This window comes from Rhinolophus sinicus, linkage group LG07, assembly GCF_036562045.2.
Source record: "Rhinolophus sinicus isolate RSC01 linkage group LG07, ASM3656204v1, whole genome shotgun sequence".
In the NCBI taxonomy this organism is placed as follows: Eukaryota; Metazoa; Chordata; class Mammalia; order Chiroptera; family Rhinolophidae; genus Rhinolophus; species Rhinolophus sinicus.
The window spans coordinates 95,405,534-95,421,218 of record NC_133757.1 but is presented as its reverse complement, the minus strand read 5'-3'; the positions used below and the strand labels follow the sequence as shown (position 1 = coordinate 95,421,218).

General features: G+C 39.2%; 1 protein-coding gene across 2 annotated transcripts in view; it reads right to left on the bottom strand.

Moving 5' to 3' along the window:
- GALNTL6 (polypeptide N-acetylgalactosaminyltransferase like 6) overlaps positions 1-15,685 on the bottom strand; it is a 938,097-nt gene that overhangs the window by 54,205 nt on the left and 868,207 nt on the right. For both annotated transcript variants that reach the window (XM_019733270.2, XM_074338318.1), the window contains exon 10: positions 2,488-2,709. In XM_019733270.2, coding sequence (XP_019588829.1) covers positions 2,488-2,709 — 222 coding nt within the window. The remainder of the gene's footprint in view (positions 1-2,487; positions 2,710-15,685) is intronic.

Genomic DNA, 15,685 nt, shown 5'->3' with positions numbered 1-15,685 from the left:
TTTTTCCTTTCTTAAAATGTGTAGGCATTTTTTTGGCACCCTCTGTATAGATACTTAATAGCCTTTCTTTTTCATCATTTAATTTAGATCAAACTGCATTTCAAACACTTCACTGGCCTCCTGAATTACATGCATTGCCTTCATTCTCAGGGATCTACTATGCTTGGGAAATAGATATTTTTCAAAACAATTCACCTGTCACTTGTTGATTTCCTTTTGTTCTGCCTTCCTCCAGTCTGTTTTCATTCTTACTCCGCATCACACCCCCACTGAACAAGCGCACTGGCTCTTGGCTCGCATCCCCATTTTCTTCTTTCCCTAAACCTAAATATGACCTTTCTTTGTTTGCTGTTCTGAAACATTGAGGGAAGAAATTTGTCATCATATTAAAAAAAACAGTCTGATCTTCTCAATGTCTCATTATTTTTTTATCCCCTTCCACCAACCTACTACCCCTCTGAAGCTGAATAATACTGAATGTCAACTATAATTTAACATATATATAGTCACAGGATGTGGAGCGCAGCATAGGGAATAGAGTCAATGGAATCGTAACAGTTATATCAATGTCTGATTATTTAGACCAGGAATGATGAGTGTAAATGTTCCTACGGGTCAGGCAAGCCACATAAAAGATGTGAGGCACTCAAGAGTCAAACACTCTGGAAGAGCCTACCTGGCCCTAACATGGTTCTTATTTTGATTATTTCTGGGAAGTTGTGTCTTTTCTAGAACCTCAATGAAAGCTCAAGTCTGTTTCTAAGCAAGGTGCTTTGTAAATGCTGGTTAGAGGTTAGTCAAGTAATGTGGGAAAACATGGCTAGTTGCAATTTGAAGTAGTAACCAGGTAGACATAAAAATTTGTGATTCCAAATAAGGTGGAGAAAAGATTGATGAGATTTTAATCCAGCTGAGAATCATACGATGATACTGTGAAGTCCTAAAGAGTATTTCTTAGTAACTACGGCAAGATTTCATTTAAATTGTCATACAAACATAGCAGACATAACCTTAACTGAAAAAGCTCTAGAAGGGAACTCACCTACCTGCTTACTGGGTAACAAATTCCTATGTCTTGTAATGCATTAGACTAAGAGAAGTCTTCCTGGAGTGTGCTTTAAATTTCCACTGCTGTAAATTAAGTCCATGGTGGAGAGCTAAAACTACTACCAGTAGACTATTATTATTAATATTCTAGGGAAGCTTTAACAAAATGTTTAAGATGCAAAGGGTTAGACCAAATTACTGACTTAAGCAGCCGGTCTCAGGATCACATGCACGTCCAGAAACCATTTGGATTTGGTGATGGCCTTGACTGTTTCCTTCAGGCCTGGGGTATCTGGCACAGATCAAGAAGGCCATCTTTTTTGGAACTTCTCAGCAAAATGACCAGTGCATATGGAAATTGCTGAACACGTTTTCTACAGGAGCTGGGACAGCTTACCTAAGAACGCTGCCTCTGTACCCTGACCTCTCCTACCACGCCCTGGAGCCACCTGTTTTCAGAGCTCTGCCAAGCCACAGACACTAACCAGACAAAGGCATGCCCTCCCCTATACCGTGAAACCAAGGATGATGGTGACAAAGGTCCTTCACAATGTGAAACAGGCAACACCTGGCTTCGGAAAGCCCTGAGAACTGGGATGGCACCAGCATCCCGCCCAACCTGCATGCCCCCATTGATAGCCTCCTGCTAAAAGCAGATTAGATCGCTAGGATGAATCCACCCTATCCAATTTCAGTTCTTGCTTTAGCACAGTCTTTTCTACACAGAAAAGTCTGTAGTAACAGGATGGAATGGAACTAAACCAGCACAATAATCCTTTTTATGTCAAAAGATGGATATTTAAATTTGGGAATGGGGGGCTATTCAGCTCTTCCCACTTTAGATCATGAAGTAAAACTATAAAGAAGTCTTCAGAGGGGGAACAGGTTAGTGCTTACGTAGGGAACTAATGTGGCTCCTATGTGTGCCATGCTTCTGGGTATTATGGAAATGCATTTCCTCATGATTCTGCATAGCACACCCTGGTTAGGAGAATGCCAAGTCCCTCTGTCACCTTGTCCTTGCATATAACAAACAGCAAGAAGGCTGCATGGAGGACACAGGGATTTTATCATGGACATCAGGTCTCCCTTATTTACCCAGTAGCATGATAGGTATTTTCCTTCTCTTTAAGCTCTTACAGTAATTTCACTGAATCTCAAATAAAAAATATTTTCCAGCTATATTTAAAAAATCCATTTGGGGAGTCGACAGTGGCCGGGAGTTCTGGGTGGGGCTATCAAGGCTGAGGGCTGAACGCTCACTCCTAGCAATTCCTAAAAAGCGGTTGAACATTCTCAATGTAGCCGAGAAGACTTAAGCTCATTTGCCTTGCCTGCTGGGTAAAGGAGTGGAAGGGTTTAGCAGTCTCTCCCACCTCCTGAAGCGGGGAGACATGGCCGCACTCAAGTAAGAGCAGGGTTCATGCAACCTCTTCTCACCTCTCCCCAGGCAGCAGGTGGTGGCTCTACTGGAGGGTAGTACTTAGGCACATCCCAGGCCACCGCAGCCATGAACCATTTGAAGTCCTTGCACTTGAGCTGTTTGCGCAACTCCTTCTGGGCAGAGATGTCCCCCGTGGAGAGGTGCCTGTACTCCGGGCGTCGCTGGTAAATATACTCGGCAAATTCATCCATCCAGGTCTCAGCCACCCGCTTCAGGTTCTGTGCAGCAGGAAAAACAAAGTCATTTATTGGTCTATGCACTAAAAGGGGGATTTTAGTTGTACTAGAAATGTCAAAAAGGAAACGAAACCAGACAATCTCACGCAGCTCTGGTTGGTGGCTTATTAACTGTGAGTTTTCATAACTGCAAGGGGTGTGATATGATTAGCCCAAGGCTTTGCACGCATTTCTGCTTCTGCATGGGGGTCAGTTGCCAATTAGAGAATTAATTTATCAGAGCCAGTAAAAATTCAATTTATAATTATATCAACGTTCTCATCTCTCCTGATTCATGATTATATATTCTTTATTGTTCACATTGAACAATAAAGTTGAAACTGGAGATAATGAAGTTCCTCTTAGGTATCAAATTGCTTAAATCATTTCAAGGAACAGTTAGAGATCTTGGAAAAAATGAGGACAAACAAGTTGGTATTATTTTTTCCCAATTATAGAGAGAACGCAGTGTTGCTATTAGGTTGGTGCAAAAGTAGTTGTGGTTTTTGCAATTATTTTTAACCTTTAAACCGCAATTACTTTTGCACCAACCTAATAAATTCAAGACCTTGTATTTTAATGATACTTTATATGTGTGACACAGATACCAAATGGAATGTAGTTATTTTCTGCACATGAAGCGCGGTGAAGGGAAGCACCAAGTAGCCAGTCTTCTCTGTAGATGTTTCCATGGGGAGATGGAAGCGGAAGCTTGATGGTAGAGAAATAAGCACGCTCCTTAGGGGCAGGAGAGTGTGGATTCAGGGTAGGAAGATCAGCCCTTTTGTCAGGGTAGAGACTGAGCAAGTCATTTATTCATTCTAGGCCTCAGATTCCTCACTGGAAGAAAGTACACACTGTAATCAGTACCTACATCACGGGAGAGGCTGTAGGATTAAATAAAGTAACACCTGTCGAGTGCTTACAGTAGTACCTGGCACACAACAGGTACTATAAACATTAGAGCTATTTTTACTAGAAAGAGTGCAGCACTGGAAATCAGAGAGCCTGGGGGTTGGGCTTGGCCACAGATGAACTGAATTGTCCTATGGTTTTTGGGAAGGGCATTCAGCTGAGGTGGGATGTTCTCTGACACCCCTTCAAGCTCTATGATGCTAAGTGGTAGAGAGAGAGCTACTGCATTGTCTAGAAGATAGTAGTTCTGGTGCTCCCAGCTTGCAGCATAGTTTCATAGGCTGGTGTCCTGGACATAGGTTGTGGTTCTCCTTGGTTTGTGTTCACATTCCTCATTTTAAGTGGCCCAGTTGGTGTGAACATTAACACTTTTTAGTTTCTCATTTGCATTTAGAAGATAAAATGAGCAGAATGGCTAGGAACGTTAAGAAGATCCAGACTTAAGAACCTAAAGTTAAAACTAGTGGTAGCTAGAAAAATTACTTTATCTTAAAAATTGCTACGAAATCCTAATTAACAGAGAAATTCTTCATTTTCAAATACTGCAGACCTTCGTTTTTGAATCATAAATGAAATAAAAACTGTTATTCTGAGCACCTTCTATATATAAGACATTGAAAGTGTCCGCTGTTTTTATGTCACCTTTCTGTGGTTTGTTGTGGGTTATAACATGTTCCCCTATTCAACCCAAACTGGTACTGATCTCTCCTTTCTCTGTGTTGCCCAAATATTTATTAACACACTTAACACATTCAGTTTTCTATCAGAAGTCTTTGGAATTCAAGTCTTGTTTCCTCTGGCCTATCCAACACTAAATCTCTCCTTAATTCTAATAATCATCAGGTCTTTGAATGGATATTTTACGAGGAACATTAAATCACATTTCTACTTCAGTTTCAGAAGAACAGATTTCCAGCTCTGACCGATCATCTTTATTGTGCAGCATGAGGAAAATAGATGGCTCCATTATACCTGCTGGTTCATGAAACTGCATAAATCTATCCACTAACTATCATTTTTTTTTTTTTTTGCCAGTAACATTATAGATCCTACCATTTGATTATTTTAAAAATACAATCCTTACTCAGTTTCTCAGCATATTATTTGGGAGCCGATTGTTTCTTGGGCTATGAGGAGGTCCCAGGCCTGTGTATTACCTGGGTCATCTCACCTCAGTAGTGTGTTTCCATTTCTTTGTGCAGGGTGTGATTATGACATATGCACTGGCGTGCCCCCAGGCCCCATGCTGTGCTTGTGTCAATATTAAGCTCTTGTATTATGGTAGATTTAGTAATAGATTTCTCTTTCTTCAGATATCTTTTTCCCCCCCTAGTGCTTTCCCCCTGGATACTGCTGATAGCAAAGCCAGTCTTACACAGAAACAGTTTCTTATTTGTCACAGTCACTCCTTCCAACGAGGAATCGCATCAGTATCCCCTGACTTTAAAAATTCTGCTTTGATTTAAATGCATTTCTTTGCTCCTCTTTGAAGCTTAGGAGGACTTTAGTAGCTCTGGAGTCCCACCCCAAAGCCCTCTCATCATTGATACTGTGATAATGTCATCATGGATGCAACTCCAAAGAGAATCTGTTTAGGAGAGCCTCCACCTCACTGCAATTATTCAGCCTCGCACTACTCTCATCTGAAGGCGTCTTTGAAGTCACTAGGCAGCCTTGGCGTAAGGAGAGGATGGCTAACCCAGTGCTGAAAAGGGAGGCTTCTCTGACAATTTCCTCTTCTTCCTCAAGGCTGTGTGAGCTGTGTTTATAAGGGGTCACCTGTTCTTGGCTGTTTTGATATAATTTAATTATATCTCTATTACATGTTTTGGATGTTTATGGTAGTGTTTCTGACAGTAGTTAATGTAGCCAAATTATTTAACTACACATCTTAAAAAATGCACATAAGCCTAATTTTAAAAACAGCTTTTTGAGGAATAATGCTACACAATAAACTGCTCATATTTAAAGTGTACAGTTGGGTACATTTTGACACATGTACATATTAGTGAAACCATCACCAAAATTAGAATAATCAACATATCCATCATCTCCAAATGTTTCCGTGTGCCTCTTTGAAATCCCTTTCCACATCTCTTCTTTGGCACTTCTACGAACCTCAGGCAACCACTGGTCTATTTTTTTTTTTAATTTTTTTTTTTATTAAGATTTTATTTTTTGGAGGAGTTTTAGGTTCACAGCAAAACTGAAGGGCAGGTATAGAGACTTTCCATCTACTCTTTTCCCCCACACGTGCACAGTCTCCCCCAGTATCAACATTTCCCACCAGAGCAGTGCATTTGTTACCATTTATGAACCTACTTTAACATCATAATCACCCAAAATTCACAATTTACATTACGGTGAACTCTAGGTGTTGTATACTGATTTACTTTTTGTTACTATAACTTAGTTTGCACTTTCTAGAATTTGATATAAATAGAATCATAGAGTATGTGCTCTTTTTGTCTGGCTTTTTTCACTCAGCGTAATTTTTTTGAGGTTTATCCATGGACTTCCATGTATTCCTTTTTATTGTATTCCATACTATGGATATACCACAATTTATTGATCCATTTACCTCTTGATGGACATTTGGGTTGGCCCTACTTAGGGGCTATTACAAATAAAACTGCTATGAACAGTCTTGTACAAGTCTTTGTGCAGACATTTACTTTCATTTATTTGGGTATACATCTGGAAATGGAGTGCTGGGTCAAATGCTAGCTAGGTAGTATAACTTTTAGTGAAACTGCTAAACTATTTTCCTAAGTGATTGTATCATTTTACATTCCTGTTAACAGTATATGAACATTCCAGCTATATTACAACCTATCTCTCCAACACACAGCATGGTCAATCTTTTTCAGTTTTGCCATTATAAAAGTGTGTGGTGGTATTGTACGGTTTTAATTTACATGTTTCTAATAATTAATTATGTTAAGCAGCTTTTCATGTAATTATTTATTATATATCTATCTTCTTTAGTGAAGTATCTGTTTAAAAGAATTTTGCCCATTTATAAAGGTATTATTGAATTTTAAGAATTCTTTATGTATTCTGGATACAAGTCCTTTGTCAGAAGTGTGATTTGTAAATACTTTTTCCCAGTTCATGTCTTATCTTTTCATCCTCTTCACAATATTTATCGAAGAGCAGGGGGTCTTAATTTTGATGGAGTCCAATTTATCAGTTTTTTTCTCCAGGGGTAAGTTCTTATGGTGTCATATTTAAGAAGTCCTTGCCTAACCTCACAATTTTTCTTCATGTTTTTATCCTAGAAATGTTTGACCATATGTAAGAATTATTTCTGGACTCTTTATTCTCTTCCTTGATCCATTTGTTGCCAACATCTACGCACTATTTTGATTATTATAACTTTTTCATGTTTTGAAATCAAGTAATATAAGTCCTCCAACTTTGTTCTTTATCAAAGTTGTTTTGGCTCTTCTAGGTCCTCTGCATTTCTAGATAAATTTTAAAAACAGTTTACTTAATTTTTTATTGTAGTAAAATATATACTAACATAAAATTTGCCTTTTAAGCACTTGTAAATGTACAGTTCAGTGGCATTAAGAACATTCGCATACTCCCCACACACAGTTCAGATTTCAGTTACTATGGTATGTTAACTGTGAGCAATTGCGTAAAGAACAAATGTTGCTGTTAGCTCTTTGGGCCACAAATCACTATGTCGGTAACAGATGCACAGCATGATCAATGACCAAGCACATCACTTCTTTCAGTCTGTGGGTGATGGGTCATTGCATATCTGTTATTCAGTTCACACTCAGGCAGCAAAGCACAGTTGTATTGCAACCTTGTTTCCCATAGATAAATCCACATGACATTTTACAAAAATGGATAACTGAAAAGAGAGAGTTGACCAACAAAGATGGAAGAGCAGCAAAGAAACAATAAGTGATAATGCCGGAAGTGAAATTCAAATAGAATTTCTAGAAGAAATAACTGACCATGGAAATGTCAACATCGCAGGCATTTGAGAGACTGTAGATATGCAACCAGGGAACTTAGTGAGGGCACATTTATTGCTGTAAGTAAGGAAAGTGCTTATGATAAAGAGGAGGAAGATAGCTGCCTAAACTGAAACTCCAGACGCATTAGACAATAACTCCCCATCCCCCCTGCCCTCAGTCCCTAGCAAATACCATTCTACTTTCTGTCTGTATGAACTTGACTGTTCTAGATATCTCATATAAGTGGAATCATACAGTATTTGTCCTTTTGGACTGGCTTATTTCACTGAGTATAATGTCTTTAAGGTTCATCCATTTTGAACCATGTGTCAGTATTTCCTTTCTTTTTAAGGCTGAATATACATATATATGTATATACATATACACACACACATATATATACATACCACATTTTGCTTATCTGTTTATCTGTCAGGCAACACTTGGGTTGCTTCTAACATTTTGACTACTACTATAAACATGTGTGTACAGCTATCTGTTTGAGTCTCTGTTTTCAATTATTTTTTGTATATACCCAGAAGTGAAATTTCTGTATTTTAAATTTTTTGAGGCACCTCCATACTGTTTTCCATAGTGGCTGTATCATTTAACATATCCACTATGCACAAGGGTTTCAATTTCTCTGTTCTTTCCAATATTCATCATTTTTTTTTAAATAGCCATATTAATGGGTGTAAAGTGATACTTCGTGGTGGCTTTAGTTTGCATTCCATGATGATTAATGATATTGAGAATCTTTTCATGTGCTTCTTGCCCATTTGTATATCTTCTTTGGAGACAAATCTATTCAAGTCCTTTGGTGCATTTTAAAATCAGGTTTTTTCTTTCTTTCTTTCTTTTTCTTTTTTTTTTTTTTACTTGTAGGAGTTCTTTAAATATTCTGGATATTAACCCCTTATCAGATATATGCTTTGCAAATATGTTCTCCCATTCTGTGAGTTGCCTTTTCACTCTGTTGATACCTGTTGATAGTATCCTGTGATGCACAAGCTCATCTAATTTTTAAGCTTCAAATGGGCCACCCAAGGTAAGCATGTCTCTTAAGATAAAATTAGGCAGAAGGTTGCTGCTGGAGAACTATTAAATGGTAACAGCTCTATTACTTATCCATTGATACATTACACATTACCCCAGAATGGAGTGGTTTAAAAAACAATACTAAACATTTTTTTTTTTTTAAATCTTTCACAGTTTTTGTGTGTTGGCAATTTAGGAGTGGTTTAGCTGGATAATCTGGTTTGTATTTCTCATGAGATTCAGTCAGATTTTGGCTGAGGATGCAGTCATCTGAAGCCTTGAATGGGGCTGAAAGATTTTCCAAGGTGGCTCACTCACATGTCTGGCCATTGGGGTTTGCTATTGGTAGGATGACTCAGTCCTCCCCATATGTGTCATCATGACGTGACACACCGTGGTCAGCTTCCCCTAAAGCAAGCCATTTGAGAGATAAGGGTGGAAACTGCAATACCTTTATGACCTAGCCCAGCAGAAAAAAATAGGATGATAGGCCAAACTGAAAGTATGCTTTCCATTTTGTTTTGTCTTGTTTTATTTTTTTCATCCATAAGACTATATTTGGCTGGGAGTGAGGATGTGAATATGGTGGAATTCTTTTCAATGATTGGTTTCCTGAAATTCTGAGCAAGAGGAGGTGACCAGAAGCTGCTGGAATTGTTAAAGGCAATCCAATGTAAGCAGAGGTCTCCTGTGTGCAAGTGAGGATGTACGGCCCACAAGTACGTAGGAGATCCTGTCTGAGTCTCTCCAGGACTCAGAGAAGTTCTGGCACTTTGAGGATGGAAGCACTGCTTTCTCCAGAGACAACTCCAAGAGCTATAATTAAATGCTCTTAGTGTGAATGGTGCTGGTGGTGGTGTGGTTTCTCCAGTGGCTTCTCAGGCACAAGCAGAAAAAGCAAAATCGTGGGTTGTGCAGAGTGGGTGCTGCGTCTGACTAATGGGTATGTGAGCACATGGGAGGAAGCCTTTTGTGGATGTCTGGAGATACCTGGGCGTGTATTTCTGGCAATCCAGCCAATGGTGTCTCAGCTATCGCAACTTGCGTCTAAGAGACAGTATGATCTTATTTGTAGATTATGATTAATACATTTTTTTGTTTTTATAAATTACAACCAGCATTTTCTAACCTTCAGCCAAAGAGCATATCAAGTTCTTTGTTCCCTCACAAGAACATCAAGCATTCAAACAAACTGTGGTTGAACTAAATGGTGTTACATCACTTATCCCATTAGTTATTAATAGACCCTGTTTTATTTTCCCTCCTTTCAAAGCAAGCTAAAAAAAAAAAAAAATCCCTATTTTTTAATAGCTCAGGCAAGATCCTTAGGTTGAAATTACACCTGTTCAAAGTTTAGGCAATCTGTGAAAACTTATTTTTATAAATTCTTTTCAGAATTAGAGCAAAAGCATCTAAACACCCCAGAGCTGCCATTTGTTTTTTTGACCATTTCCCGGTTTACAAAGTATCAATATCAAGTGGAACAGTTTTCTCTACCTTAAAGAACATCAAAAAGGAGCTATACTTGGGCTGAGTTGAAAATGGAATTCTTGCTAGGAACTAATAAACTATTAGAACAAAGGGTGACTAGAATGGAAATGAAAGCGCAGAGGCCTCGAGCACAGTGTCACTGTGCATTCACACATCTCATGGTAAGACTGCGAATTCTCCAAAATGAGTCCCTCCTATCCAGCGGCTCCTGTGGCTTCATCATCCAATTGGGGGCCTGAAAGGCAGAGTCATAAAAGTGACCAGCACTGCTTCCTCTTGGAAGAGTTGAGTGTTTGGTTATTGAGATTATGGCATGCTGAAATATTTTAATTTGCTTAAGTTTCAGCAGCTTAATTTTGTAGCAGGAGGACCCTATTTTCCCTAAGCAAGCTTTCTGCTTTCCGAGGCTCCAGTGGGGTCGTGAGTGCCGGAAAATGCTCACTTCTAATGGGGATAATGATAAAAACACAATTATAATTCCCGGTAGCCCACAAATAGAGCTCACCATGCAGTCTGTTGCCCAAAAGTGCTTTGAAAAAAGAAAGCTATACAAATGCTAAATAACAACATAAAGTGCCAAGGGGCTTTAGATAGTGAAAAGGTAACCAAAAGCAGACTGGAAAAAGTACCCTAGGAAAGGAAAAATAAATCCCATTTTAATTTCATTAAGGATGGCAAAGTAAAAATAATAATTAATCATGGCAGCGAATAATCATGTAAATAAGTAGGATCATTATGTAAATATTATGTTTACTCCCTAAAATCTTCCAATAGGCTTAACAAAAAACTAATGTGAATTGTTGGTCCTCACTAGATAGAGGAGTGTTGAATACTGTTTTCATAGCTTGGGAATTGCCTAACTCAATTACAGGCTCTGTTGTGCGCACTAGAAAGCATCACATAATTGATTCGCAAGTCATAGCTGAGCTGAAACTTGGGAAAGCACTGTGGAATATTTGAGACAATTAAATTGAGCAAAAGGCTTTAATGTTGGGAAGAAGATAGCATCTGTGGGATTTTTGGGGAAAAAGAGCAAATAAATAGGAGGAAGCCAAACTGAAAGTTAGTTTTGAGAAGTTTCGTGGGAAATTGCTGAGTTTTAAAGTGATGCTGTTGTCTTCACCTCACATATTTTTTTCTACGCTACTTCCAAATGGCAAGAGACTGTACTTGTCGGTGATATGCTGTTTCACTTTCTTTTTCTGTGTCTATGTCTGGTATGAACATTCTGTGCTTTACCTCCATATTGTTTAAAAATTGCCACCACAATGTGTGATTCTGTTATTTGTTAAAGAAACAGATAAAACGTATATGGATACATATTTTTAAAAATTCTGATACCACTGGGTTAGAAATTAAGGGAGCAACTGAAGGTCAAGCAGTGGGAAATTAATTTGGGTTTTGTGTTTTTTCTCTCAAGGCCCTTGGTAGAGAGAATAGTTTTCCTTTGCTTTATTTTCCTCATATGCAAAAGAGACACAAAATGCCCAGTGTTCAAAAAAGGGCCATGACTGAAGGGTGAGTATGAGTGCTCTGCCAGCCTTGTGTACCAAAACTCACCTCCAGTGTGGGGAATGTCCTTGGGTGAGGTGACATGCTATTACAAAGGGATGACTTGATCTAACAAGAAAAGCCCCATGTTGTTGGCTTAGGATGTGTAGCACGCCCTGTGCATTTCTACCTGGCACATAGTAGGTGCCTGATAAATATCTGTCGAAGAATTTCTCCAGCCTGAGCCTTTGTTGAGGTTAGAGATGACCTTTATCTTCATAACATGCACTGGACTCATCGTATCTTAATGATTTATTAAATCATTATTGTCACATAATAAACATGATTGATTTTCAGGGAGGCTCTCATGAAGAATAAGAAAATATTATTAATGGGAGATGCTTGAATTTCTAAAATAAAAAGTTCCATCCAAATGGAAGATATTATATTTTAAAATACGGCCAAGAAGGAAGAGAAACACACAGTTGACTATACTGGATGGCCTTATTGCCCTTGGAGGGGCTCAGCACAGGTCTCCCCAAGTGTGCCACTGTGGCATGTGAATTATTTTGAACTGAAGGCAGTCGAGACACTGCAGTCAAGACACTGCAGTCTCAGAAGAAATTTTCCTCTCCCTTAAAGAATTTAAATTAGGGGCCTTGTCCATGATAAGAGTTATTACCAGAAACAGCTTTTTGTAACCTATGTATAGCAAACTTTTAATTGCTGAATATCTGCTGTTCTTAGCATCCTGTAATGACCTTCCTCCCTGTGAAGCCCCAAAGTGATCCTTAGCTCAGAATACTTGAGGTATATGTATATATATATACCTCATTTTCCCTTTCTGTCTCTGAACCTCTCATGCATGTGGGGTTTCTGACTCTCATGTATGTGGGGTTTCTTACAGGCATATGCAATTAAATTCGGTTAATTTCTCTTGTTAATCATTGTCATGTAGATTTAATTATTAGTCCAGCCAAAAGAACCTTGAAGGTAGAGGAAAGTTTCTTCCTCCCCCAACAATACACTTTTGGTTGTATTGTATGGAAGAATCAGAAATCGTTATTGTTTTCAGAGGAATTGCACCGGCACAAAAAGCCTAGCCATTTATGCTGGCTGAGTCTTTTGGGAAGAATCCATCATTTCCTGCTTTTTGGGAGAAAGCCCATGATAGGCTGCTATGTCCCTGAACTCAATGATAGTTTCAAATAAAGCATCTGAACTCTATAGTTTTAAGAGCAGTGGAAAGACGTGCTGGTTGCTATTGATGGCTAAGGTTGTTACTACAGCTCTTATTTGCTGGGCAGTTTTATAGGAGTAAACTGATTTATAGTCATCAGGGGAGAAAGGTCAATTTGTAGGATGTAGATTTTCCATTCATCACCATACTTTACAGTCTTGTTGGTGATTTTATTTTCCGACATCAAACTAGTCATTTTGGTCTTGTTAATGGTTTTCCTCAACCGATAGATTTTTCTGACAAAAAAGGGAGAGCTGTGTATGTCAGATATTGTGTTCTGTTTCTTTCAACTACTTCAGACCAGGATAGCTGACACTCTGGTGAACAGTGAGGAAGCACTCATTGATCAACGTGGGGTGGTCTGGTTTGACACTGACATGCCCCTCTTCCCCTACCTCCTGCTCCCTTCCATACCTTCTTCCACACCCACCTATTTCAAGATTCTGAGATGAGCTATGGAGTCAGTAGGGCTGGATGTCCCCAGGGATATGACACTGGAAGAAAGGCACCTTGGTAAATATGTTAAGAAGTAATTTCACAGCTTATGGAGGCAAAGCAGCCATTCTCCCTCGGACCTCAGATTTAGCCTTCATGCCCATGAAGTATAATAACCACAGGAAATCTTCAAAGGTCACTGCATTCTGCTAAGAAATCCTAAGTAAATATATAAAGTCAAAACCATTTGTAACTTGTATATAGCTTATAGTATAGCCTATAGGATCACTAAATATAATCTGTTAATATAGAACATATATCATGATACCTATTAAACAATGCTATATGTTATCTACGATATACTTCCTCTTCTGTTAAATCATAATCCCAATAACATTATAATCTATATAAAATAGTTTCTAAATAAGTAAACTATATAAGAGACAGATCTAATTCCATGGTCAGTTTGATTATTTTTATTTAACCCTTCTCTCCAGCTCACGATGTTCAGATTGTTATATATAGATCGCTGGACTGTGTCTACTTTACTGTTATAGTTGGGGCCATTTGTCATGAGAATTTAAGGTTTGTGTTTATCTTGTTCATCATTTATATTTCTGGGGCCTCATACAGTGGCTTGATAAAGGTTTTCTTCAGAAATGAAAATTTATTGGCAAAGAAAATCTGTCAAAATCTGTTTTTGGTGGGCTTTTGGAATTTTAGACAGCAAGTCTCTGTGTGTCTCCCAGATCTGGCTCTCCCTGAATCCATGAAAACCCGTTACTTAGAAGCCACCTCATCTAAAACCAAGCTCAGCAACTTCCTCTTTCCCTTTCCTCACGTCCCTATATTTGTTTTGATACTATTTTCTCAGACAATGGGATGAAAACCTCATAGTCACATTTGACCTCTTCCTCCTTGCACAGTGTGGCAAATCAATAAAAAATAGTTTAAGAAATTTTCTTTACAAATGCTTCTTGCATTCAAAATGTTACTATCGTTAGTCTTTCTCCCTTTCAGTATTTACTTGTTGGTTGATCTTTCCATTTTAGTCTTCTGTTTCGATCCTGGCACTTTCTATAAAAAAACCATGGGTACCTCACTACCGTCTGTAAGAAAAAGGTATATGCCTTGGTCTACATACAAGGTCCTCCAGAGTTGGCCTCCAAAGCACAATCCTAGTTTAACTCCAGAGGTCTCAAACACAATCTTTTGTTACTCTCTGGGCCTGCTGCTTCCTACCTGGAACTTTGCTCATGCTGGACCCCTGGCCATGACTGCCTCAGCAGCACCTGTTTATTCCAAGCCTTTGCATAAGGGCAGGAGGGTTCAGCCTTGGACAGACAGCCCTCAGTTCACAATCCCAGCTCTACTCACTTGACATTTCACCTCTATCCCTTTTAATGTGAGTTACATTTTCAAGTATTATAGGCCATCCTGTGTAACTGGATTCTTATGGGGTTTGGTTTTTCTTTGGTTTTAAAGCTCTTATCCTGAAACTTGGATAGTGGTTGCCATAAAACACATACAATTTTAGAAAAGAAAATGTTATCAATATGAAGGCAGTGGCAAAACACAGAAGGATACAATCCCCCGATTTATATTTTCTGTTGTCCCTTACGGACTTAGGGTGAGGGCTGGTTCCAGCTTTGTCTCCTGTGTAGTCCTCCCCTTAGGGGTCGGGAGGGCAGCTGTGCCCCACTAACGGTCTGCAAGGCTGTCCTCTGCTCATCAGACCCTCCTGGGAAACTCCCATGGGCCAGGTGGTTCCCATGGGAACTGCTGATGTGCTATATTCACTGGTGTGGTTAGCTGCGGTGTGATTGCTCTGCTCTTCGGTCATGTGCCTGCTGTTAGAACAACTGTCTGAGGTCCAAAGTCTTTGACTGTCCCCAAACAATGGCATTCACAGGGGAGTCTGTGAGGTGCCAGTAATTGCTGCTGCTTTGGCAGAGCTCTTGGCTCATGTCACAACCTGTAGGAATGAAGGGTCTCCTGGGAGAGTCTTCTACCCATCTGCCACTCAGCCACCTCTGGCTGTGCAAAGTGTCACTCAGCAAAAGACATAGTACATCTTTTGCTGAGTAGCTGTTCACTCTTCTGTGACAAAGGACAGTCAGTTCCTTCCAAAAAAGGGATGAATGTCACGGCAGGTCAGGGAACTTCTGGTCTCCCTACAACTCTAGAGATGAGCACCCTTTCTCAGAGGGACTGACTGTTTGTTCCTGGTGATAAGATACCGCAGCGTGCCAGTACTGACATTGAACCCTGAGCCAACTCAGTAAAATACCTAGTTTTATTTATGATAAGTTAATACTGTTGATTCCCAGAAGAAGCTGAATTGTAAGTCACTGTGTCTCAGATTTTTTGCTTTTGTGGGAATTGACATAAA